At 64.2% G+C, this 24,494-nt stretch overlaps 4 protein-coding genes across 6 annotated transcripts; 1 reads left to right on the top strand and 3 right to left on the bottom strand.

Moving 5' to 3' along the window:
* Positions 1–2,060: 2,060 nt before the first annotated feature.
* On the bottom strand, positions 2,061–8,074 carry FAM53A (family with sequence similarity 53 member A). The gene is made up of 5 exons (XM_056121739.1): positions 7,833–8,074; positions 6,050–6,296; positions 4,844–4,898; positions 4,146–4,735; positions 2,061–2,548 (listed from the first exon to the last, which is right to left on the bottom strand). The coding sequence occupies exons 2-5, from the start codon at positions 6,125–6,127 to the stop codon at positions 2,285–2,287; spliced, it is 987 nt and encodes a 328-aa protein (XP_055977714.1). The 5' UTR covers positions 6,128–6,296; positions 7,833–8,074; the 3' UTR covers positions 2,061–2,284.
* A 1,145-nt stretch (positions 8,075–9,219) lies between these two features.
* On the bottom strand, positions 9,220–15,730 carry SLBP (stem-loop histone mRNA binding protein). 2 transcript variants are annotated; one of them, XM_056121683.1, is made up of 8 exons: positions 15,591–15,730; positions 15,397–15,495; positions 14,347–14,451; positions 12,763–12,822; positions 12,461–12,598; positions 12,203–12,352; positions 11,529–11,598; positions 9,220–9,999 (listed from the first exon to the last, which is right to left on the bottom strand). In XM_056121683.1, exons 1-8 carry the CDS (start codon positions 15,638–15,640, stop codon positions 9,883–9,885), a joined length of 789 nt encoding a protein of 262 aa, XP_055977658.1. In that variant the 5' UTR covers positions 15,641–15,730; the 3' UTR covers positions 9,220–9,882. The 2 variants fall into 2 exon arrangements, with proteins under 2 accessions (XP_055977658.1, XP_055977659.1); XM_056121684.1 differs by having other exon boundaries at positions 9,862–9,999; positions 12,214–12,352.
* Positions 15,731–16,403: 673 nt separating this feature from the next.
* Positions 16,404–18,821, bottom strand: TMEM129 (transmembrane protein 129, E3 ubiquitin ligase). 2 transcript variants are annotated; one of them, XM_056121536.1, is made up of 4 exons: positions 18,535–18,821; positions 17,809–18,283; positions 17,386–17,545; positions 16,404–17,284 (listed from the first exon to the last, which is right to left on the bottom strand). In XM_056121536.1, the coding sequence occupies exons 1-4, from the start codon at positions 18,737–18,739 to the stop codon at positions 17,066–17,068; spliced, it is 1,059 nt and encodes a 352-aa protein (XP_055977511.1). In that variant the 5' UTR covers positions 18,740–18,821; the 3' UTR covers positions 16,404–17,065. The 2 variants fall into 2 exon arrangements, with proteins under 2 accessions (XP_055977511.1, XP_055977510.1); XM_056121535.1 differs by having other exon boundaries at positions 16,404–17,314.
* Positions 18,822–19,124: 303 nt separating this feature from the next.
* TACC3 (transforming acidic coiled-coil containing protein 3) lies at positions 19,125–23,794 on the top strand. Its single transcript, XM_056122026.1, has 15 exons — positions 19,125–19,144; positions 19,752–19,914; positions 19,993–20,123; positions 20,223–20,730; positions 21,168–21,297; positions 21,741–21,793; positions 21,870–21,973; positions 22,378–22,471; positions 22,578–22,658; positions 22,729–22,805; positions 22,893–22,936; positions 23,037–23,197; positions 23,301–23,407; positions 23,491–23,611; positions 23,684–23,794. The coding sequence occupies exons 1-15, from the start codon at positions 19,125–19,127 to the stop codon at positions 23,747–23,749; spliced, it is 1,860 nt and encodes a 619-aa protein (XP_055978001.1). The 3' UTR covers positions 23,750–23,794.
* Positions 23,795–24,494: the final 700 nt, after the last annotated feature.

Genomic DNA, 24,494 nt, shown 5'->3' on the forward strand with positions numbered 1-24,494 from the left:
AAACACTGAAAGCTCTTTAGGCTCCTTTATTCCAACATGCCCCCCAGGGCTTTTCTCCAGAAGGCCTTCGGGGCTAGGGAGGACTGCAGAAGGTGGCTGCGGACACAGACACACACACACACACACATACACACACACACATGCCCAAGGCTGCACCCAGAGTTGGCCCTAGGAGGTGTTGGGGGGAATTCACAACCCTAAATGTTTTTATTACTGAGCAAGAGACTGAAAATAAATGAACTGAACACCCGACACAGGAGGGAAAACAGAACAGTAAGTAAATCCCCAGGAGGCGGGAGGGGGTGAAGATAAAGGCGAATTAATGAATTGGAAACAAGAAAAATGGGAGCGCTCATCAGTAAATCCAAGTGTGGCTCCTCCAAGTAAAGAAATGGAACACACCAGCTGGCTGGCTGGCCGGCAGCTGTGCAGGAGGGGATGACACACCACGGGATTGAAAGCGACAAGTTAATCCCACTGATATTCTCGATGAAATTGACAATCTTCTAAGACAACGCAAATTACCAAAATCAACTTACAGAGGCTGGCAAAGGCTGTGTCCATCACTGTACAGAACAAAAAAAAAAGGTGCATGACCGGAGGTGGGACTCTGGGGACAGCAGGCAAGAGCTGAGTAGCTGATGGGGGCTTGGAGAGGGGCCCCCACACCAGTACTGGACAGCACTGACCCCATCCCGCTTCCTACGCTTCCAGAGAAGACCCCAGGGACATGCTGTGTCCACAGAGCTACGCATGTAGAGCCGACACCCAAACACACGGGCACACAGGGACACAGCTCCAGAGCGGCCAGACACAGAAGCAGCCCCAGTGGCTGGGTCTCCCCTTTCCTGACATGCACCCAGGGGTGGGGGCATGTATGTGCCTGGAGCTAAGGGGTGGCTGTTCTCTGAAACAGCTGCACATAGGCTCCCCCACCAGTTGCCCACTGGGGGACCAGGGACCTGCAAGGACAGGAATGAGGCTGAGAAAGTTGCAGAAGTTGCAGGGGACAGGGGCTGCGCCAGGAACAAGTGGGAAGCCCCATCTGTCCATGAAGACTCGGGTAAAGCAAAGTGGGGTCCTCAGGGCCCCAAATGGAGAATGCCTCAATTATCCAGCTTTGGTGCACTGGGGGCCTCAGGGGCTGGGGGAGGGTTGGATGGGGTTCTCAAGGGCAGGACACACCAGGGGACATAGCTGTGAATAGAGCCATCACAGGACACCCCAGTTCCCATCCACAAAAAGGAGGGTGGGGGTGGGTGCTGGGAGCAAAGGAAGCTTGGTTTCATGCAAAGTGTCGATCTGGGGCATGAAAAGTTCTGGAATCATGTGAGCCCGTGGCATGTGCCTCATGCCACTGAATATGCACTTGAAAACGGGTGAAGAGGAGCAGCACACGCACAGAGTCAGACCCCCTGCCCCAGTTGCGCTGCCAAGCCCAGATCAAAGGGGTGCCCGTGGGCACACACCAGCAGCTGGGCCCCGCTTTCCCTTGTTCTGTCCTGGGGCTATACCTTGCTCCAGCCCTTAGAGCCACCTCCCCTTTATTTTTTTGCTTTTGGGTCACACCTGGTAATGCTCACTGGTAACTCCTGGCTCTGCGCTCAGGAATTACTCCTTGGGGTGCTCAGGGGACCATATGGGATGCTGGGAATCGAACTCGGGTCAGCCGCGTGCAAGGCAAACACTCTACCCACTGTGCTATCGCTTCAGCCCACCACCTCCCCTTTAAAGGGAACACAGCCAGGGGTGCTTGACGGGCATCAGGAATCCTAGTCAGCCCTTGCACATGCCAGCTTGGCTTTACCAGCTGGGCGATCCAGGCCCGTTAGCCTTCAGACATGCCAATCAGTGGATAAGGTGTGACCAACAGAGGTGTCCACTGAGCCACCCAGCCTGACTTCCAGGCTGACTCCCCCAAACCAGCCCCTGCTGCAGTCGGCCTAGGGGAGTCCAATAGTGGAAGGGACAGGTGTCTGGGCAGGAATGCCCGAGCAAGGCCTTTCCCAGGCACCATAGTTTCCCTGCAGTCACCCACCAAAGCTGGGAGTGGACATCTGTGCTAGAAATCCCTGTGGCTTTATTAAGTCAGGAATGAACACGGTGACACCAGGATGTGGGGACTGCCAGACCTGCCCACCACCCACCCACTCCAGATAGCAAGTGGGGGCAGCGGGGCCCAGGCACCCAAGGGCTGCAGGTCATCGGCCGACAGCCATGAGGAGGAGGCAGCTTATTCCATGACCATCCAATCCAAGGGCCGGGAGACGCTCAGGGAGTGGCCTCAGTTATTCTCGATCTGCTCAAGATCCAGCTCCCCCCGGTCCAGGGAGAAGACGCCCTCTGATCCAGTGCTGCCCCAGTTCTCCAGGACCCCGCCTTCTGCACCTGCCAGTGCTCTCAAGGCCCAGGGGCTGCAGCCACAGGTGAGGCCAGTCGCCAGGTTGTGGGGGTCCCGCAGGGAGGACATGGCCGCCTTTGCATGGGTGTCGTCCTCATCCTCGTCCTCGTAGTTGAGGGAGCACAGGCTCTTGGAATTCTTCAAGGTCTGCAAGAGAAACGGTCGTTAGCCACGCAGGTGCCCAGGCTGCACCTCTGTTCTTGTGGCTGGGAGGGGTCTGTGGGAGACTGGCACTGTCCCCTCAAGTTTCAAGCCCCTCTCCCGGGCTGACCCAGGCACAAAGCCGATTAGGACTGGGGGTCTGAGCACCCACCAAGCTACCCTCAGTGTTTGGCAGCCCTGGGCACGCTGTCTGCATATCGCCACCAGGGAGAATGCATGCAGCCACCTGTACCCACCTGAAGTCTCCCCCCAAAGCCAGACCCTGGGACCATGAACAAAGGTCCCCAAACAGAGCCTTGAGCACCCGCCTTCAGTAACAGGCTGTGGGGAGCAGCGAGCAAGAGGTGCCCCACAAACACAGGCCAAAGCCCAGAGTGAGCAGGGATCTCAGATGGCCCGCCACATACATCATGGTCACAAAATGCAGGTCCTTGCACCAATGACCCATGCAGGTCAGCTGGGTGCAGTAGACAAACGTCCGGTGCACAGCTGGATGCCCCACCTGTGGCCACAGTCCTGAGTGGGCCACCACCCCAGGCTTATTCCTGACCCCTGGGACCCATGTGTCATTTCTTCACTGCAATGTTACAGAGGACAAGGAAGGGGAAGGGCCACAAAACATGGACTGCAGCCGCCTCTGGGAGCCCCACACATAACCTGAGCCCAGCAAGCCCTTTCCCCACAGCTGCAGGCAGCAGGGTCAGGGCCCATGTCTGGGGTTGAGGGTTCAGGCCAGAGCACAAGGGCTCGTCCAAGTGGGCAATATCACCCCTCAGTGACACTGTGGCCACTAGCACCCTCATACACACACCCAATGGCTCGCCTGCCTTGGGGCATGCGCAGTCATGTGGAATCTCAGAGCACCGCCGAGGTGAAGAGCGCAGGAGGTGCTAACACAGACCCTGTCCCCCACCTGCTCCTACCTGTGTCCTTCCAAGTCACTGTAGGGAGAGTGAGCCACGGCAGCCAGTGTGGGTACCCAAGTCAGAGCTCAGGGGTCAGAAATCAGACCTGAGATGGGGGTTTGTGAGCTGAGCCCTTTCACTTCTGGGTCCTCTCCTTTGGCAGGTAGAGGGTGGCCCCAGAGCTGAGTGCTGGGGGTCCCACTGCTGGCCAGAGAGAGGTGGAACCTTCTCCCCACCTCCTCTCACCTCTACCCCTGCCCTCCATCCCCCCAGCTTCCCTCCTGCATGGCAGGGGCCAGGCACGGGAGCAGGGTCAGGAACCCCGCAAGTCCCCAAGAGAGAACTGACTAATCCCCCCAGAACTCCCAGGCTAGACCACGAGTTGTTAGAAGGGCCCAGGAATGGGGGGAGGGGAGGCAGGTGAAGTCGGAGAGGGGAAACAGGACGATTCAGAGCCCCTCACTCAGCATGCAAGGATCCAAGTTACCAAATTCCCCAAGCTGTGTCCACATGAGGGGAAAGCTCCAGTTGCATTGCCAAGAGCCCCAAACTGCAAGAAGCTCCCTCTGCTGATCACACTCAACAAAGTCCACCCAGCTCACAGAACCGGAGCCCCGCCCCCACCGAGGCCCCACCCACCGGCCACGGCTCTGCCTGAGCCCCCCTCACTTGCTCACTCGAGTCATTTTCAGAAAGTCCAAAGACGGGCGCGGCCCTCGCGCTTCCTCTTCACGCCTGCGTTTGCGGTGGCTCTTCCTCCCGTTGAGCGCGCAGGGCTGCGAGCGGGAGCGCAGCAGGCCCAGCCGCCGGCCCAGCTCAGGGGTGGGCGAGGGGGTGCTGCGGGACGAGGGCCGGGCGCCAGCGAGGTGCTCCTGGGACAGGGACAGGCGTCGCCGGGAGGACAGCACCCAGGGCCCTGCAGGACGCCCAGCCAGGTCTCCTTCCATGCAGCTCCCATCCAGGAAGCTGCTGCTGGCGGAGGAGGGCCGGGGCGCAGGGCTCCCCTGCAGCATGCTGCTCCCGCCGCTGTGGCAACGCCGCTTGGACACAGGGGTCCAGACCTTGGAGACCCCGGGGCGCCACGGGGAACGGCAGCGGGCAAGCTCGTCGGGCTCCGACAGGGACCGGCAGTGCCGCTTGGTGGGCGGTGCCAAGGGGGCGCCTGCGTGTTCCCTGAGGTCTGAGGCGCTGGCTGCACCCAGGCTGGGGCCCAGGGTGGAGGAGTGCCTGGCAGTCTGCCCACCAGTGACCGTCCAGGGACGCTGACCTGCAGAGGAGACAAGCATGTGAGGGCAGGTGCAGAGAAGCACAAGAGCTGAAGCTCTACGCCGCCTCCTCCCAGTGACACCCGCCCGGGGCTCCCTCTTCCACTCACCGCTGATCTCCAAAGGGAGCCAGTGGCTTCCGGTGCTCACAGTTCCCGCAGAGCACTGCAAGTGGATCGAGGAGGTTTGTGACGAGGCCATCACCACAAGCCTGGGCACTGCGCCAGCCCCGCACACGGCATAACCCATGGGCACCTCAGCAAACAGCCAGCATCCACTCCACACCCACAGGCCTCACAGCCAACACCCGCTGTGCACCCACAGGCACCGTCTGCCCGGCACATGCAGCACAGGCCCACTTCCCAGCACGGCCTGAGAGAGCTGGAGGGGAGTCAGCACTTGGGGGCACCGTGTTTGCCGACTGAAAACCCAACCGGCCCAGCAGTGCAAGAGGGCTGAGAGCAAGGACACAAGCGGTGCCCAGTGCCTGACCCCACCCCCAAACCAAGGCACCCAGTGGATCTGCCTTCCTGTCCACAGGGTGTGCAAGCAGTGTGCAGAGTGGGACCCGAAGGGGCTAAAGGCCAGAGCTGGGCCACCAGTGGCACCGCTGCTGAGGAGGGGCACAGACGTGCCGGAGCAGGCCTGCCTCCCCTGATGGTAGCCAGCAACAGTGTGCACAGGGCACTGCCCTCTGGCTGCCTCTCCTGAGATGAGGGTCCCTGAGGAGGGGCAGCCTACAGAGAGAAGGCCTCATGAGGCGTGTGCCTGCTCAGAGAACAGCAGCACGAGGAGCCCTAGCACTGGCCGACCGGTGTCAGGGCAACCATGGCCAAAGGCCCAGCGGCCATCGGGAAGGAGCCAGAGGTGGCACTGGACCATGGCGCCCCCAGAGCTCACCCCCACAGGTCCCCAGCATGCCAGACACAAGGGCTGGTGGCGCTGGGCTCAGGCGTGGGCATGGCTGGGGTGTCCCAAGGCCCTCGACCTCTGAACCGCCACATAAGACACAGGTCACTGTCTCTGTGTGGGGACGTGCAAAGGGCAGCACTGACCATCCAGGCTCCTGCAGCCCCGCCCACACGGGGACACATGGTGCCCCCAGAGTGGCCCATTGAAGACACCGCCACACAGTAACTGGCCCTAGCACCTCCTCAGCTAGGCGGCATCCAGCCAGGAGCCAGAGGACACAGAAGGGCTCCGTGCAAGCAAGTGTGACGGGGGTTCGGGGCTGAGGCACAGGGGTACCTGCGCCGAGGGGCACTTTCAGGGTGTGACAGCCCTTGGCGACACCTCCACCCCAGGAAACTGCTCACCGGGTCAGCATCATGGCCACTCCAGGCCAGGTCGTCGAGACTCTGCTTCTGCAGCTTCTCAGTGATGAGCGTGACCATGGTCGGGGGCCGTGCCCCCTGTCCACGGCGGGGGTGCTCTGGGGCTCCAGGACATGGGGCCCTCAGGAGGCCCACACACTGCAAGGACGCCGCTGTGCAGATGCGCTGGCCATGGCGGCCACAGGCCTCCGACGTGGAGAAACAGGCTTTCACAGAACCGGCACTGCACCTACAGGGCAACAGGAAGGGGCAGGTGAGGCCACGGGCAGACAGAGCCAGAGAGACCTCTGAGGCGCAGCAGTTGCTCGCCCCTCCCCCGCCCCAACTGAAGCTGCAAAGGCAAGGCTCCGGGAAGGGGCCAGACTCCGGGGGCACCTTTACGTACCACCAGATCAGGGCCTGAACCCAGTGTGGGGCCTCTGGGGACAGCCTCTTCCCTCCTGAGGGGGCCCCTGGCAGGATGCGGGCACCCCTCCTCAACAGCGCCTGCCCCCAAATACCTGCCCCCGGCTCTGCCCCACACGCACTAGCCCTGGCACACCTACAGGCCCACCGCCTGGTGTCTTCCACACCCTCCCCCAGCACCAGGACACAGGCAACCCCCGTGTTCCTCAGGCGCTGGAGCAAGAGGCACCCCAGCTGCACCAGGACCCATGAGCCCACGAGCTCCAGGCTCCTCACAGACCCGGGGAGAGCAGGCAGGTGAGTGTCTACGCCCACGAACGGCCGCCTCAAGTCCTTGAGGCAGTGGGGGACGCGGCACGATCCCTGGGCTCACAGGGACACACGGCCCCGGGCTTCCAAGTGAAACTGGGGGGGGGGCTCCTCCGGGGGTGCCGCACGCAAACCCCAGAGCGGGCCCTGCCCAGCCTGGCCCAGCCCCCTGTGCCACAGAGCGGCCAGAGCCGGGCAGGGCGGCCGCAGCGATCAGAGCGGGCAGGAGCCCACCAGCTGACCACCGAGCGCCCTGCCCAGCAAGGACCCGCACCCCGCCTCGGACCCGCAGCGGGACGGAGGCGCCTCCCGGGGTGCCGCCCTTCCACTCCAGCTGCCCCACAGGACGCGTCGGCGTCGCGGACCGGGCCCCGGGGCCCTGGGCGCCAGGGAACCCACATGCCCGAGCTGCCCTGGGCTCTCATCTGCGAGTGGCTTCCCCTGAGGAATGCGGGGGGGACGTCAGTTCCTGCACAGCTGCCGCTGGGTCCCTCGGAGCCGAGGCCAGGACATGAGCCGGCACCCACCTCCTTCCAGACGCCAGAGCAGGAAGGGCTGGGAGGCCACAGCACGTCCACTTTCAAGTGTCCTCGGACGTTAGTGAAGCAGCCACGAGAAAGGCCAGCCGTGCCCGGACGGCTGCAGGGTGCGGGGCCCTCCGGCGGGGGGACAGCTGCGGGGCGCGGGCGCCGCGGGCGGGGACAGCCCAGAGCCCTCGGCAGCCGCAGAGATCCGAGCAGTCCCGGAGCCTCCTCTCTGCCCTCGCTCCTGGCCACAGGGAACTTCTCCTCTCCTCCGCCCCAGCCTGCCCCGGCCCCTCCAGCGGGCCCGCGGCCGCGCGGACCGGAGGGCCGTGGGAGCCGGCATGACCGACACCCAGCGGGAGGGCGGCCAGCTCCTAGACCACTAGGGTCTTGCGGGGGCAGCGGGGCCCCGCCGGCCACTGCGGCTCCGGCTGGGGCGGGGGCGGCGGCCGGCCCAGGGCCAAGCCCTAGAAAGTTCTGGAGGCTGCCCGGCGTGCGGCAAGGGGAGCAGGTCGGCGCCCGCTCACCTTCGCGTCGCTTGGCTCCGTCCCGGCGGCCGCTCGCGCCCGGCCGCGCTCTCCGTCCCCGCCTCCGCGCTCCGGGGCGCCGCGGGCGGGGGACGCGCCGGGCCCGGCCGCCGTCCCGCGCCGAGCACGCCGGGCCCGGAACGCGAGCGCGGCCGGGCGGAGCGAGGGGCCGCGGCCGCGCAGGCCGCGCTGCTCCAGCGAGGACGACGCGCCTGCCGGGGCGCCGGCGGAACAAAACCGCGGCCACCGCCCCGCCCCCTCCAGCCGCGCTCATTGGCCGCCCGCGCAGCCGCCGCGCGCCCTCGCCGCGCCGCGCGGGGCGGGGCCTCGGGTGGGCGGGGTCCGCGCCGCGGCCCTGTGGGCGTGGCCGCGTCGCGGGACTTGGGAGCGCGGAAGACGCGCTGGCCCCGCCCCCGCGCGGTGCGTGCGCCGACGTGACGGGCGTGGCCCGGCTGCCAGGGCCGGGGGCGTGGATGTGCGCGGGCGCGCGGCGGGGCACGGTGGGAAGCAGGTGCGGGAGCGCGTCACCAGGCCTGCCAGCTGCTGGCTGCAGTTGCTACTCCAGCCTTGGCCAGGTGCAAGTGGGCGACAGGTGTACCCACCAGCTAGGCTGTGTTGCTTCCGCCTAGCGCTTCCCGAGAAGGGGCCCTCGGTGTGTGTACTCCAGGCCTGGGCACAACACAAGGGGAGGGGGCAGTGGGTGCCCCAGCGGCTGCCCAGGCCGGCTGCTGGTCGCTTCTCATGCTGCCCCAGGTGCCGGAATGGGCTGAGGGCAGGCTCTGCATGCATGCAGGAAGCCATGGCACACATGGGCCAGACACCGTCAAAGTAGTGCCTAAGCACGGCTGGGTGTGCCCCGCAAAAACGTGGCAGGTGGCTACCAAACTCACTCCGCACACAGGATTAGTCACCAGTAGCCGTTCGTTCTGATGGTGCTAGGCTGTCAGGTCTGGAGATGGGCAACACAGACCCAGCGTCTCAGTCATGTGTGATTCCCACATCCCTCATCAGACTAGGGCACCAAACCAGGTGGTTAACACTGGTGTGACCAATGACCACCAGGGCTTCACTGAGCACAGCCAGGAATTCCCCCTGAGCACCGATGGGTGTGGCCCAACTCCTCCCCCAGGTAAATAGTGTGGAGGGTAATGCCCTTGGTTTCTAAAACCGTTCCAGTGTCCAAGCTGGGGCAGTGACTAGATAGCCGTTTGCACAGCTGGATGACAGATCCCAGTGTCAGCCATGAAGATGGGCTGAGGTGCCGGACACACACCCATGCACACCTCTGGGATGTGTCCCCATCTCTGTGCTCCCAGACTGTTGGTGAGGCTTTTCAGCCCTTGCCATCAAACAGCCAGACCTCTGGGCTGGACAGGCAAGAGGTATGGGCCTTTAAAGAGGTATTTTCGTCTTTATTGTTGCATTGTAATCCCATACAAAAGCAATAGAAACAAGTCTCAACAAGAAGTTTACAATTGTGCATCTGAACAGAAAAATCTGTACACATTATCATTTACAGCAACTTTACATGGTAGATTAACTGATGTGAAAAATGCATTAAGCCCACCTGTGTCCTCACTCCTGGAACACTGCAGGGGCAGCCCCAAAGCTATTTACAAGATCAAATTTAGGTTGAAAATAAGCTAAAACCCATGAATTGTACAGTCCAGTTTACCGCCTTTGCCTATCCAGGCTCCATACAGGGAAAGACCAGCTGATGGTTGACAAAAAGCCCCAGTGGAATTCCCAGTGAGATATTGCAAGTACCAATTCTGAACACACGGCAGTGAGGCCACCTGAGGTCTGCTGGGCCTTGGGCACACACTGCTCACCAGGGCCCAGACTTGGGGGTGGCCACAGCAGTTCAGGGGCAGGTTTCCCATGAGAAGAGTTCCATTTACAACTAAGAACATGCAGATACACTCACTATACACAAAAATCAACGCTTCTTAAGAAAACAGGCAGGAATAAAGTCACCAGAACAGGACACAGCCAGACCGGTCCTCCGACAGGGATAGCGCCTGCATCCTGTGGCCTCCAGGGGTCACTGTTAGCTCATGGCTGAAAGGTCTCTCACCGGCTCAGTCAAACAGGCCTCCAGGTCAAACTCATCCCCTGCCTGGCTGTCGACGTGGCGCACTTTGGTGGGTGTGCCAGAGTCCATGTCCTAGAAGACACACAGAGTATGTCACACAAGGGCTTGAACATGGGAGGACCTCACAGCTGACAACCCTTAGCTGCACTGCTAGACACTGGGGAGAGGCTGGAGTCAGACCCCGCTCACCCTAGCACCCCACCCACCGAGAAAACGAGCACCCCACCCGCAGAGAACTGCATCCAAAGGAGACTGAGCTTCTGCAGCCCTGGGCCACAATGGCTCTCACAGGTGAGTGACCCAGGACAGCCCCTCCCATTCCCCAGGCCTCATCCTGGTGGTGTAGCTGTAAGGGACAGTGGAGCCTAGGGCCAAAGGGGCTTAGGCAAGCTGACAGATAGGTGTTTCCAGCTGATTTTCAAGGCTTTCCAACTGCTTGTTTTTTCCAGCCACACCCAACAGTGCTCAGAGATCAATCCACCAGGGCTCGGGGGACTCTGGGATGCTGGGGTTCGAACCTGAGTCAGCCGCATGGAAGGCAAGCACCACCAGAAATACACAGAACCCCTCAGCAGCAGAGCTGGGGCACTCCTCTCAGTGGTAACCGGAACAGGATGGCAGCAAGCACTACGGAAGGTGCTGAGCCAGTAGGCAGTGGGGGTATAGAGTAAGGAAACTGTCCTTGCCTGTAGGTATGGGCCTGGGGGTCCGGGGTCTAGCGACCCAAGGCTGCCACACAGGGCCAGGAGTCACCAGCATAGGCAGCACAGTGGGCACAAAAAACCTCCCAGGGCAACCCCACTACACCGCACGGGCCAGACTCTTCACGAGTGCGTCTCAAGCCAAGATCACGTGCAGGCGCAAGAGCTCTCACCTCCGCTGTAGGCCTGCCCACACCCCATCACCACAGCGTCAGAAGCGACACAGCACCTACTACAGCTGCTGAGGGCCAGACCAGACAGTATAGCGGCGGGGGGCACTTGCTGTGCCAGCGGCTGACTAGGATTGACCCCCAGCCTCCCATATGGTCCTCTGATCCCAACAGGAGCAACCCCCGAGTACCAGACTTGGCCCAAAGCCAAAAAATCAAATGTAGAGCAGCATTTAGCGTTTGGGACTGTTGTCCCTTCAGAAGCATGATTGCTTTCAATTTGCAAATGTGACGATTCCTCTGAACCCCATGGGAACACAGCAGAGGCTCAGTACCCTTGAAGGAAGCGAATCCCCAGTGTCATGAGGCAGCTGTGCTGTCTGTGCCCTGGCCAGGAGTGACAGCACCAGGGACCCAGTGAGGAGACAGCTCATGTGGAGAACACCACGCCCAGGGTGAAGCTAAACCACGAGTGCACCTGCAGACAGGTGTGTGCCGCCCGGGGCCCCCTGCACTGATGTCTGCTGCCCGACACCCCACCACCACAGGCGTGTGCAGCCTGACCCCCCAGACAGGCATGTGCCTCCCCTGACCCCCCACAGACAGGCGTGTGCCGCCCCTGCCCCCCCCCCCCACAGACAGGCATGTGCTGCCCCTGGACACCCGCCCAGACAGCTGTGTTGCTCCTGACCCCTGGGCCCCCACGAGTGGAGCAGGAAAAGGTACTTACAAAATTCTCCTGGGAGCTGGAGCTGCTGCCTGCCGACTCCATCTCCATCCCGCCCAGGTCGACTGGGTGTCTGAAAGGAACCAGACATACCTAAGGTCAATGCCTATGTCACAAGCCAGGACATGCAGGAGAACAGTACCCATCCTGGCTCAGCTTATCTCTGTAAGCAGGAGCTCAGGGACATGGTGGGGTCCGAGTGCAGCCCCTGATGTTCCCTGAGGAATGGGCCTCACTTCCTACAGGACATCAGCGCCGCAGGTCGGGGAAGGGTCAGAGAAGAGCTGGGGAAGGGTGAAGGCCATGGGCAAAACTGCCCTCGGGGGCCACAGAACAGTGGGCAGGGAGGGCATTTGCCTTACTCACAGTCACCCCAGGCTCAACCCTCAGCAACCATAGGGTCCCCGAGCCCCACCAGCAGTGATCCCAGAGTGCAGAGCGAGGAGAAAGCCCCGAGCACCAGTTGAGGGTGGCCCCCAAACAAGACTGCTCTCAAAGAGACCACCAGAACAGCTCAGCTGGCCAGAGAGAGCGCCCGGGACACAGAACCTGACACAAAGGGACCATTCTCACCAGCCCTTGCTCGCTCTGTATACACAAAGGCCGTCTGCTTCAGGGTCAGCTGGAGCGGCAGGGGGCAGGAAGTGGCAGGGGGCAGGAAGGCCATGCTTACGTACATGTCCTGCACCTCACAGCCCTCCTCTGCTGGAGGGTCCCAGAAGTGCAGCGCCACCTTCCAGAGTTTGATCTGCTGGTCCCAGGACCGCCGGCTGTACTTCTTGAATTTGTTGGGAGTCTTGGGGTGGATGCCAGGCTGACGGAGGTGCCTGTAGGCGAGAGGGTGCAGGGTGAGGTGACAGTCACTGGCGGGTCCACCCAGACTCCACAGGCAATGCCACCACTGCCACGCCTGAGGAAAGGAGCAGCCCACGCACCTGGGTACCTCCTTGATGTAGCGGTCATAGGCGATGGTGTTCTTGCCATAGTTGATCTGCTTCTGTCTTCTCATCAGCACGCTCTCGTCCGTCTCCACATCAGCAGCCACCACGGACGTGGATTCCTTTGAATCAGAACTACGAGAAGGAAACGCATCACAGAGCCAGCCAGGATACTATGGCAACAAAGGAGCTGGTTCCCCCCGGGGTAACTACACACAGGCCCTACCCAGGCATACACTAAGCACAAAGCACCATAGGTCACAAGAGTCCACTGGGGTGGCCACGCTCGCGGCCCTCACCTGCCTGATGAAGACTTCCTCTCTCTCCCCAAGTCACTTATGAGCAGTTTTCTCTTGTATCTGAGGGTTAAAAGAAAAGTGTGAGAAGGTGAACAGTCAACACGGAGTGAGGAAATCTAAATAGAGCAGGGCCCATGGCTAGAGACACAAGGCCCAGGTGGACCCAGGCACATATGCAGGAACCCCACCCAGCGCCCCCGACAACAGTGAGTCTCCACACCCTGCAGCCCAGAAGCTAGAGCTCCCCTGAGCCAGAGCAATAGGATAGCAGGAAGGGCGCTTGGCCTGTTGACCAGGTTTCATCCTCAGCACCCCATATGAGACCCCCACCAAGCACCACCAGGACTAATTCCTGAGTACAGAGCCAGGAGTAAGTCCTGAGCATCACAGGATCTGGCCCCAGACAAAACAAAAACAAAAAAAAGCTGGAGCAACCAGTTCCTCCTGACCCCCAACACCAGACTTCTGTGTTCCTGGGCCAGGGACTGACCAGGGCCCAGGCTGAGGGCATTTGGCACTGAACACCGGCATTTGGGCTCCCACCATTATCTGGGCAGTTACTTCCTCTCACAGCCAACCCGCAACCTAGGTTTGCAAAGGAGCACCTCACAGCAGCCTGGGACAAGCCCCAGATGCCCCCTCCTGCTCCCAGTGCTTCCTGCTCCTCCAGCCTGCAGAGTCCAGCCCATGTGGGGCAGAGTCTGTGCAGCCCTGAGGCAGCAACCCCACAGAAAGGCTTCCACAGCACAGCCCTGAGCAGAACCCGGGTAGCAGGGGTTGGGCAAGGAGCACGGAGGCAGCCTGCAGAACAGAGCCCAGGCCCAGCAGCCTCTCCCCTGCAGAGAACAAGCAACCCCCGGGCCGTCCCCATAGCCCAGCACAGCCGTGAGGACTGTAGGGGCAGCCCTGCCCCACACCCTCCCAGTCACTTTCTCGTCCCACATGCTGCGTGAGGCCCAGAAGGTGCTTGCTTTTTCATGTGTCAGACCCAGGATAATCCCCAGCACCCCATCGGGTCCCTGGAACCCCGCCAGAAGTGACCTGAGTGCAGAGCCTGAACTAAACCCCAAGCCTCACCAGCTGTGGACCAAAAGCAAAACCAAAAACAACCCAAAGCCCCAGCTGGGCTGGACACCATACGTTTAGGGCAGAAAGACCCAACGTGGTAGCTTGGATGACAAGCGAGCAAAGGGGAGCAACGGGGAGACAGTGGTCAGGACTGCGCTGGGCCCAAGGACCCGGACATGCCCCACTGGGGACAACGCCAAGAGCTCACAGCTCCGCTTCAGAACCCTCCCCGCGCAAATGCTCCCAGCTGGCATTAGACAGACTCAAGAGGGAGGAGAAGCACGACCCTACTCTGACTACCCACTCAGCCTGCGCGGGAACCCACATCTTTTGGTTCTGCTTTGGGGACCACACTCAGTGGCGCTCAGGGACCCTATGGATGCCAGAGATTGAACCACATGCAAGGCAAGCACCCTCCCCACGGGGCCAGAACCCACATTTCTAACATGCCCAGAGGCCCCTGTGGCTGTTAGTGTGGAGCAGGCCCCTGGGATCCCATGGGGCCTAGCGCTGTACCTGGCGATCTCCTTGTTAACTCTGGTCCTCATCTCATCCTCTTCCACTGCACTGGCCCAATCGGTACACCTAGACCGGGGCTTAGGGCCTTCGGGAGTGGTAAAGCTGCAAGAAATGAAACGGCACATTTGAGCCGTGACTGGCACCCTTGACTTCTGGTCCTGGCCTGGACTCCTGTCTGCAGCCCCTCTGCAAGGCCCGGACCCACCACACCGTGCAGGAGGACCCCAGCGCACTCTCCTTGGCTTGCTGCACTAGGAGCCTCAGCAAACACTCTGTCCTCTGGGCACCTCAAAGCAGCAGCAGTGAGGCTCAAGAGCAGTGACTGTGCGGGCAGACAGCTGCGCCCCCCTGCCCCCGCCCCCCCTCTATCTCAGAGGCAGGCTCGTGGCCCACCTGGAGTTCTCAGCCGGCCAAAGGATCTTGGAAAGCGCCTCGCAGTCCTCAAGGCCCACCCAACTCTGCACTCACAGTTCCAAATCCTAAGGGTCCCAAACCTCCAAGGAAGGGGATCTGACCGCCCCAGAAGAGCCCTATCTGCAAGTGAGCGCTCACTCTCGCGACCCCAGGGTGGAGGGAAGCAAGGGAGTCTGGAAAAAACGGCACTCAGCCCCCAGCTGCCCCACCCGTGGCCCAGGGCGGGAGTGTGGGCAGCAGACATGCCGGGGCTGGCAGAGGCCAGAGCCCAGAGCTATAGGACAACGACAGCTTCCCAGGGCCCCGCCACGGGCTGCCGAGCCCTGTGTGTCCCAGAGGGCCCAGCCTCGAGGCCTTATCCGCAGAGGCCCACGCGAAGCCAGCCACGCAAGCACATGGGCGCCACAACGTCCGTGGCCGGTCCCACGCGCGGGGAGCGGGGCCATGTGCACTGCGCGGGCGCAGCTGCGTGAGGGGGCCCTGCGGCGCGAGGGGCCAAGGCGACAACCGGACCCCTGCAAGGAACCGGGGCCAATCCTGGAGGGCCCTGCCCGGCGGGAAGGACGGGAGCACCGCAGAGAAGCCCCTCGCGGGCCCAGCGGCAGGAAAGGGACCCCAGCGCCCCCGGCCCACCTGTCCGGCCTGCAGTCGTCCTCGTCGTCATCGTGCGCCCTGCGGCGGCCGTCGGCTCTGCGCTTGCGGCCAAGGCTCCACCTGGTCGGGGGCGGCGGGCTGCGAGGAGGCGGCGGTGAGGGCGCGCCCGGTCCCGGCCCCCCAGCCTGCCCCCGCCCGCCCACCCGTCGCCCCCGACCCTTGGCAAAGCTCACCTGGCGCCGCGACCCCCGCGGCGGGGCGGGCTCCGCGCTCGGCAGGCCATGGCGGGGCCCGGGCTGACAGAACGCGCGCGCCCCGCCCCAACCGCCTTTATGCGGCCGCTGCCCCGCCCCGGACGCCGGGCGCGACCACTGCGCGGGGGAGCGCAGCCGGTCGCGGAGCCCGCGCACGGCGGGGCGGGGGCGGGCCCGGGCCGGCGGTCCCCCCCGCACGTGGACACGCCCGGCGCGGGCCCTGCGGGTGCCCATTGGCCGCGCCTGCGCAGGCGGGGGCTGTTGGCGGGAGATTCGGGCGCGCGCGACGGACGAGGGCGGGGCGGGCCAACCCGGACCTGTCTCCAATTGGTCGGCGCGGAGGCGTGGCCCCCGATTGGCTCCGCGGGGAGACGCGTGCCTCTTATTGGTCCTGGCTCCATGGGGGCGGTCCCCGCACTGGCGGGAACCGGGAACTCGGAAGGCCGACGCGGGAACAGGAATCGCTTCTTGTCTCCGGACCGGCTGTACCCCGCACCCGTCAACGCCCAACGGGGCCCAACCCCCCACCACACTCCCCGCTCCTGTTGGAAAAGACGGGGCCACAGAACAACACCCCAGCCCATGTGGCTGAATTCCAATGAATCATGTACCCAACCCAGGGTCCTGCAACCCTTGGAGGCAGGCCTGACCTGGAGGGGCCCTGACCCTCGGGTCCCCACTGCAACCCCTCCCTCCCGGGCTCCGCGGCCAAGGCGGGGTCAGCAGAGAATCTGGGAGCCCCCTACTGCCACTTCTAGACTGGCTCAAGAAAAACAAGATACCCACTTGGCAGAAGCACGTTTAATTCAGACTAAGGCTTTAATAAATACATCCAGGTCAGCAACAACAGATTTGCCTCTAGAAATGAAGGAGCAAATTTTCCTGGTAAAAATCATCACAAGCCTTCGTTGGCCCAACGGAGGCTGGGCTCTCCACTGCAGAGCGCCCTGAGGACGCACAGCTGGCGGCTCTCCCAAATCCTCGGGTTTTATGCAACCTTGGGTGAACCAAGAGGTCCATCCAACCCACGAACCAGTCTACGGGCTTCATGTGAAGCCCCCTCCCCCAACAACCACGCCATCAGACTCGCTGCACACGGCCCCGGAGCAGGTCCCTAGGACTTGGGTAGTCACTGCGGCATCCCCTCTCCAACCATGGGAGCTGCAGAAGGCACAGTGTGGGTCACAGAGGGACAAGCACACACTCTGGCTCTAGTAAAGCCAACCTGGCTGGGAAGTGGACAGACACACAGGGGACCCTGGCAGGCCAGAGCGGAGCTCGCCCTTGGAGGCCCCCTCTGCAGCGGGGAGCATGATGGCAGCGTTCAGCATGTCACCCAGGGCAGGCCACGACCCACGACGTAAGGCAGGTGTTGCTGGACAGGGTGTGGGAGGCCTGGACCCCGCACTGCTCCCCACCGAATCTCTTCTGGGTAGTGCCCGGGGCCCTCAGGCTCAGCGCACTGCGCACACATCCAAGATGCAGAAGCGTGCCCGGCAGGTGGGGCAAGGCACTCGGGAGGCCAACCAGGTGTCGGGGCGCTGCGGGTCCTGGCGGCTGGCGAACCACTTGCCCATGCACGTGAGGCACCACATGGGGCGGCAGTAGCACTGCTGGCATTCGCCCTCCGTCGCCTCCGCACATGTCTTCACCAGCTTCACGGCAGCGCGCGCCTGCATGCAGCCAATGCAGGCCTCCAGCTCCTGAGGGCAGCCACTGTCAGCGGAGCTCCAGTAGCTGCCCGCCCCGCCCCACCGCACAGCAGGACCCCCACCTGGCTGCTGGGCACCGCGTAGGCCGGGTTGACCTCCACGAGGGAGGCGAAGGTCTCCAGGAAGAGATCGCCAAGGCTCTGGTGGATGACCACGTTGGCAGCACTGCGAATGGGCGCCCGGAGCTTCTCACACAGCTCACCGTACTCTGCCGAGTTCAGCCTGCACCACGGAGCTGTTGGACGCGCCCACCAACCAGGCCTCTGCCCAGAACTCTCCACCTGGCAAGGAACCAGGCCCTCCCACCCCACCCCAGCACCCAGAGACTGGACACGAGGGGCACGATGGGCTGCACGGCTTCTGGGGTTCAAGACTGGGTGCTGGGGCTACCTTCTGTCCTGCCCCTTCCCCATTCGTCCCCAGCGCATGCCCTCAGAGAAAAGTGGCCGCGCCCAGCTGAGCCCAGGCCATCCGCGCACACCTACCGGATGTCGAAGGCCTGCACGGAGGGGCGGGCCGCAGCCACGCAGATGGTCAGGAGCTGCACCGGCAGGTTGGAATCTGGCGACAGGTCATGCTGCTGCGACTGGGTCACAGTCAGCTGCACGTCCTGCTGCTGGGCCACATGCACCTGATAGGTGGTCACCTTCATCACCCACGTGTCTGTCACGATCACGCGCGCCCCCGGCGCCCCCGTGGCGAACTTGTCGATGCGCCTGAACTCGGTGTTGATGGAAGCAGCCACCGCACGCCAGTCCGACTGCGGGAGCGCATACAAGGCCAGAGTGCGGGCCAGTGGGTGGCGCGCCCAACACTCCCTCGACCAGTAGTAAACCAGGGCCCAGGTCACCGTGGGCAGGGCCACCGCCAGCAGGAGGAAGAGGCTCCAGGCGTCTGGGGCCCGGCTGGGCCAGTAGAGAACCTTGTCCGTGGCGGCGAAGCACATGCCCACGTAGTAGCCTGCAAGGGAGCGCGCGCTCGAGCCGAACTACCCGAAGCTCGGGCCCTGAGAGCCCGGGGCCCGTCTGTGCCCAGCCCCCCACCTAGGATCCAGCTCGCCCGAGGTGGAGGGAAGGAGGGAAGGACCCTCTCCCGACCTTTCAGCACTCGCTGTAAGGGGCCGCGGCCGCCTCCGGCCAGCGCGCTGCGCCGTGCCGCGCCCTGCCTGGCCTGCCCGTGTCCCCGGTGCCCACGGCCGCGCCGGCGCCTACCGAGCGGGAGCAACGCGTGGCACAGCAACGTGGCGGCCGTGCGGCGCAGGTGGTAGGGCACGAAGGCCGCGTCCTCGCTGCCCAGCCAGCCAGACAGCAGGTTCTGCACCGTGAGCCCGGCAGAGTGGAACTCGGTGGGCGTGAACACGAAGCACACGGCGAACACCAGGTAAGCCAGCGTGAAGGTGACCTCGGGGCTGTCCATCGCGCCCACGCCGCCGCCCGGACACCGTCCGAGCGCGGGGTTCGGACCGCAGCCCCAGCCGAGGGCAACAGGCCGCGAGTCCGTCCGCCGGCCGCTACCGCGCGGGGTGCCCTGGGAGCCGGAGCCGCTCGAGGCACCCTGGGAGATGGAGTCGCGCGGCCCTGGGAGCCGGAGTCCCGCGGGGCATCCTGGGAGTTGGAGTCGCGCGGCCCTGGGAGAAAAGTCCCGCGGGGCATCCTGGGAGATGGCGTCACGCGGCCCTGGGAGACGGGGTCCCGCGGGGCATTCTGGGAGACGTAGTCCCGCGGGGTGTCCTGGGAGGTGGTATCTCGCGGCCCTGCGAGACGGAGTCCCGTGGGGCGGCCGGGAAAATGACGTCTCCGCAATGGCTGCGGACGCCACCAGGTGCAGCTTATCGCGGGCCCGCTCAGGTTGACGCCGCACCTGGACCCACTTACCGTGGTGGGGAGAGAGAGATATACTGGAGCGTGCGGCCTTGTGCGGCGGCCTCCCATTGGCCGCAGGTTCCCTTGAGCCCGCCCGCCGCCGTCGCTGATTGGCGCGCGCGCTAACTGTCGGTATTTGAATCGGCGGCGGCAGGCGGCAGGCGGCAAGCGTCTCGCGTCTCGGCGCCAGCGGTCGGTTCCGCCCGGCCGGCAGGTAAGGCTGCAGGTTGTGGACTCGTGAAATCGTGCCCCGGAGAGTCCCTCAGTCGGGCATCCCCGCCCCGGGGCCCCCCGGCCTGCGCGCCTCGCCCGGCGGCTCCCCGCGCCCGCCGGCCGCGCTGCCTCTGCCCGGGGCCCCGTTGCTCGGGCTGAAAATCGGCCATCGCGGGGCAGGCCCCATCTGGGCCCGAGCACTGCCGGAGGAACCCCGGGTCGTCGTGCCGGCGGTGGCCCCGTCCCTCCGCCCCTCCCCCCCCCGCGGGGCTCGGCCGACCTGCCGCCCCTGGCCCTCGGGATCCCCGGAGCAGGTCCGCGCCCCCGGGCCGGGCTGACCCGCCTCTCCGCAGGATGAGCGCGCAGCGGCGCTTCCTCGACGAGAACGTCGGCGCCCAGCACGGCGGCAGCTGCGACTTCCTGTTTTCTCCCCCGGAAGCCTCTGGCCGCCCGTCGGTCCTCCGAGCCTCCCAGAAGGAGAATGTGCCCCCGAGGACCACAGCCCGGGCCGCGAAGGTGAGCAGGCGCCCCGCCCCCGGGACGCCAGCGCGGAGCAGCTGCGCTCACACGGGGCTTCCTCCCTCCCCGGCGCAGGTGACCTTCCAGACCCCTCGACGGGACCCCCAGACACGCAGGCTTCTGAGTCCCAGCTGCCCGGAGGCCTGCCTGGCCCTGAACAGCACCGAGGGCCTTGAGGACGGCCGGCTCGAGGCCCCGGTACACAGGTGAGCCAGGCCGCCTGGCTGTGGGAGGAACGGACGGCCTCCGTGCGTGTGGGCTGCTGCATTCTGTGCCGGGGCTCACTCTGTGTTCTGGCTTAAAAGCCAACAGTTCCCTGGGGAAGCAGAATCTGGCCCAGCCGAAGGCCCTCGGGACATGGCCGTGCCTTCGGGGGACACGAGCTCAGTCTCTGAAGCAGGGCCTGGCTGCAATGGCCCTACCACTGCCTCCCTGGTGGACCCAGCACCCCCCAGCCCTCCGTTGAGCACAGCCGACATGGACAGCCCAGTGGCAGCCCAGGTCCCTGTGGCTGGCAGCCACAAGCCCAGCACGCCTTCTGCAGCACCCCTGCCCGAGCAGGAGCTGGACTCCTCGGATAATGCTGGAGCCCGCAAAAGGGCAGTACACCCAAAGAGACTGGGGAAGAAACGCCAGGAGCACCAGGAAGAGGCCCCCAAAGCCGAGGAGGCAGCCAGGAGCTCCACACCCCCACCCCGGGGAGCCGACAACCTGGACTGGGACAAGCTGGGTGACCCCAACTTTAACCCGTTCGCAGGGGGCAGCGTGCTCCCACCTGCGGATCCCCCCCAGAGCAGCCCAGATGGAACCATGGTCCCTGAGAACTCACTTCCCAGCCCGTGAGTACAGGGCAGGGTGCTGCTGTGGTGCGTGTGTGCGTGCATGTGTGTGCTGTGTATACGCATGTGTGCACTACGTGTAAGCATGTTTGTGGAAGCGTGACATGTCGTAAGGTTCCAGCTCACCTGCTGTGGTCCTGCAGCCGGATACCCTTGTTGGAGGAAGGGGTTGGGGGCCAAGGCAAGGATTGTGTCAGCACGGGGGGGGGGGGGGTGGCCCCAGATGGAGGGTCTCATGAGTGTCTCCAGGCAGGCGCTGGCAGCGGTTGCGGAGGGTGCCCCTGCCATGGCACCCCCAGAACAGGCCTCAGGAGCCGAGAGCCAGGTTAGGAGACTCCCACACCCCAGGGTACGGTCAGGCCAGCCCCAGGCCTGACTGCGGGGGCTGACTCGGTCCCACTTCTCTTCTAGGGAGCAGCCCCGGGAGCTCCAGACTCCTCCACACCCCCCAGCTGTCAGGCCAGTGAGCCAGAGCCACTGGCCCCACAGGCGGGACCAGCCTGGGGCCCAAAGGATGAGCAGTTCCGCAACCCGGCCGAGGGTGTGTGCTCTCGGGGGCTGTAAGCAGCTGGGGACAGGAACCAGACCCCACCCTCGCCAACATGTCCGCATGTCCCCTTGGTCCACGTCCGCGTCCCCCCACCCCGTCCTGCCTGCTCGTCCCCCCCGTCCTGTCCACGCCTCCCTCTGTGTTCACACGTCCTGTCCATCCACGTCTGTGCTTCCCTCTGCATCCATGGCATTCACGCCCCTTGGGTCCCTGTGCTCCTTCCTGGCCCCTTGTGCTTCCTCCAGATCATGGTCATGGAGACCACCGGGTGTTACCCCTCCCCGGGCTCCTTCTAGAACTCGGCCTGTGGCCCCCACCCCCATTTTCCGTTTAGCGATGGATGGCCAGCCCAGTGAGGTTGAGGGCACCAGGCGGTGATTTCTGGGGTGGGTGTGGGTGCTTGCCCCCACTGAGCCGTGTGACTGGCCCCTCAGTCCTAGGCACGTGTGCAGAGCTAGACTACCTGGAGCAGTTCGGGGCGTCCTCGGTGAGTGCCTGCCTCCCTGCCCAGAGTGGGGCCCGTGGAGGGGTCAGGCAGGGAGCCCACTGATACCCCCCTGCAGCTCCAGGTGTCAACCCTGCGGAAGCAATCCCTGTACCTCAAGTTTGACCCACTGCTGGAGAGCCCCCAGAGACCCGCACCCCCTGGCCCCGCACCCTGCACAAGGTCAGCCCCCACCTGCATGTGTGCCTGCTCCTGCGCCTCAGTGGTTCTGGATGGGATGGGAAGGCCAGACACTGCTGCGTGCCGACCCTGTGTGCTCCCTGCCCTGGGAGTGGGGAAGCAGGCCCCGGGTCCCTCTGGGGAGTTGCCCCAAGCCTAGGGCTCTCTTCCCAGCACCACAAGAAACAAGATGGCGGGGCTGGAGCTACAGTAGGCCGGGTAGGGCATTTGTCTTGCATGTGGCTGACCTGGGTTCGATTCCCAGCATCCCATATGGTCCCCCGAGTGACCCCTGAGCATCGTCGGGTGTGACCCAAATAGAAAAAAACAAGATGGCTCAGGGCTGCCTCGGGTGAGTGGGCACGACCCCAGTGGCCCTCCTGGCAGCTGCTGTTCTCTGCTCTCAGTGCTCAGGAGACACTCCTGCCTGCTCCCACCTCCCAGAGCCCATCTGAGACTGAGCTGATGACGTTCGACTTGCTGGGAACCCTGGATGCACCTGTAAGTGCTGGCTTGGGGACCTCTTGTGGGGCGCTTGTCCAGAACCCTCCCAAGGGCTTCCTTCCTGGGGCGGGCAGTGCTGGTACCCACAGGCCTGTGCCCACAGATGCCTGGGCTGCTGCCATGCGTGCCCTGTGGACCCATCGTGGATGTGCTGCAGTACAGCCAGAAGGACCTGGATGCTGCGGTGAGAAGCACGGGCTGGGGGCGCGGGGTCTGCCAGCAGTTGGCACCCACCCACGTGTGTGTGCCCACAGGTGGCGGCCATCCAGAGAGAGAAGCAGGAACTGAGCAGCCAGTGCCAGGAGCTGAAAGCGAAGCTCTCGGAGATGGGGTTCGTGCGGTGACACGGGCAGGGGCAGGGGGGTTGGGGGGGCGTGCAGCCTGGGGCCCAGCACAGCAGCCCTGTGTGTCTCTGCAGGATAATCATGGGTGAGTTCGAGGCGATCGCCTACCAGGCCATGGGTGAGTGGCGACTGCAGCACGGGGGTGCGCCCGGGAACAGCTCCTCCCAGGCCGGCAGTGGGGTGCCCCTCACCCCGGCGTTTGCCCTTCTCTTCTCAAGAGGAGGTTCAGAAGCAGGAGGCAGCATGCAAGGCGGACATGCAGAAGGTGCTGCAGGAGAAGGAGCAGCTGGCAGCCGACCTGCGCTCCATGGAGCAGTCCTTCTTCGACCTCTTAAGGCGCTTCGAGAAGCAGAAGGAGGCCATCGAGGGCTACCGCACGGTGAGGCTGCAGGGGTGGGGTGGGGCATCAGCCAGCACCACCACGGGGTCCCCAAGCGCAACCACGAGTGACCTGCAGCCCTGACGGAGCCCGCCCCTCCCAGAACGAGGCATTGCTGAAGAAGTGTGTGGAGGACCACATGGCGCGGCTGGAGCAGGAGGGCCAGCGCTACCAGGCACTGAAGGTGCAGGCTGAGGAGAAGCTCCGGCTGTGAGTGCGGGCTCCCGAGGGCGGGGGGCGGGGGGCGGAACGACACTGGCCAGCCGCCGAGGCTCAGCTGCCCCACACCCCAGGGCCAACGAGGAGATCGCCACCGTGAGTAATAAGGCCCTCGCCGAGGCCTTCGCCGTCCAGGCCAGCCTGCGCAAGGAGCAGATGCGTGTGCAGTCCCTGGAGAGGGTCGTGGAGCAGAAGGTGAGGGCCGGGGGGCTGGGGGGGCGGGGAGCCGGGGGCAGCGGGGGCAGCTCTGAGACCACGTCCCCTCAGACCCGGGAGAACGAGGAGCTGAGCAGGATATGTGACGACCTCATTTTCAAGATGGAGAAGATCTGACTGGCGCCCACGACGGCTCTGTCTTCTGGCCACTTTTAACCCCAGCCATGAAAGAACTAATAAAGTTTCTGTGACTCAAAGGCTCCTGGGATTGGTTCTGGCTTTACCGAGGCCAGCGGGCCTGAGGCTCCAGGAGGGGACGCTCTGTGGGAGCTGCCAGGGTGCGTGGGCTGCACTGAAGGTGTCTGTCTGTCCAAGCTGCCTGCGGGAGGCTGGGAAGCACACGGGGCTGAGCGCACCGGTGCCAGGACGGCAGCTGCCACCAGGGGGCGCTGCTGGCCTCAGGCGGCCTGACTGCCCGGGTGGGGCAGGGGTGAGTGGAATCAGGGCCCGCCCGCTGTCTCCACAGCTACCCTGTGCTGCCCCACAGCCCTCGGCCCCACTGGGTGCTGCCGCTGCCCCCATAAGAGGGCCACCAGCCAGCCCCCTTCTCACAGTCTGGGGACGGCCGGGGCTTGTCCCCTGGGAGCCTGCCCAGAGCAGGCCAGAGCAGGCGGCCACTTCAGGGCATCCTGTCTGGCCTGGGCTGCGCCGAGGACAGCAGCCGGGGACAAAGGGGCCTTGTGCGGCCGAGTGGCTGTTTATCCTGGAGCCGGGCTGAGTCCTGGCTCTGGCCTCCAGGGGTAAACACGGCCGCGGGTGCCCAGCGCCTGCACTTCCTGTGCACAGAAGGCGGGAGCACTGGGAGAGGGGCTGGGCCCCGGGCCCCACAGACACGTGGTGACCCCTGGACTGCACGGGGTGG

The sequence above is a fragment of the Sorex fumeus genome, unplaced genomic scaffold (genome assembly GCF_029834395.1).
Source record: "Sorex fumeus unplaced genomic scaffold, SorFum_2.1 ptg000044l, whole genome shotgun sequence".
Lineage (NCBI taxonomy): Eukaryota > Metazoa > Chordata > Mammalia > Eulipotyphla > Soricidae > Sorex > Sorex fumeus.

Bases quoted from the DNA above. Each gene is read 5' to 3' on its own strand.
- TACC3 (XM_056122026.1), top strand. From the start codon at position 19,125: ATGGCTGCGGACGCCACCAG. The intron at 19,145-19,751 runs GTGCAGCTTATC...GCCTCTCCGCAG, and splicing joins ATGGCTGCGGACGCCACCAG to GATGAGCGCGCAGCGGCGCT. The intron at 21,974-22,377 runs GTCAGCCCCCAC...CTCTGCTCTCAG, and splicing joins GGCCCCGCACCCTGCACAAG to TGCTCAGGAGACACTCCTGC.
- TMEM129 (XM_056121535.1), bottom strand. From the start codon at position 18,739: ATGGACAGCCCCGAGGTCACCTTCACGCTGGCTTACCTGGTGTTCGCC. The intron at 18,284-18,534 runs GTAGGCGCCGGC...GCTCCCTTGCAG, and splicing joins CCACGCGTTGCTCCCGCTCG to GCTACTACGTGGGCATGTGC. The intron at 17,315-17,385 runs GTGGGGGTCCTG...GGCTGCCCTCAG, and splicing joins ACGCGGTGCCCAGCAGCCAG to GAGCTGGAGGCCTGCATTGG.
- FAM53A (XM_056121739.1), bottom strand. From the start codon at position 6,127: ATGGTCACGCTCATCACTGAGAAGCTGCAGAAGCAGAGTCTCGACGAC. The intron at 4,899-6,049 runs GTGAGCAGTTTC...ATCCACTTGCAG, and splicing joins GTGGCCATGATGCTGACCCG to TGCTCTGCGGGAACTGTGAG. The intron at 4,736-4,843 runs GTGAGTGGAAGA...TCTCCTCTGCAG, and splicing joins GCTCCCTTTGGAGATCAGCG to GTCAGCGTCCCTGGACGGTC.
- SLBP (XM_056121683.1), bottom strand. From the start codon at position 15,640: ATGGCCTGCCGAGCGCGGAGCCCGCCCCGCCGCGGGGGTCGCGGCGCC. The intron at 15,496-15,590 runs GTGAGCTTTGCC...GCCTCCTCGCAG, and splicing joins CGCGGGGGTCGCGGCGCCAG to CCCGCCGCCCCCGACCAGGT. The intron at 11,599-12,202 runs GTACGTAAGCAT...GGTTCCTTTCAG, and splicing joins GGCTGTGAGGTGCAGGACAT to ACACCCAGTCGACCTGGGCG.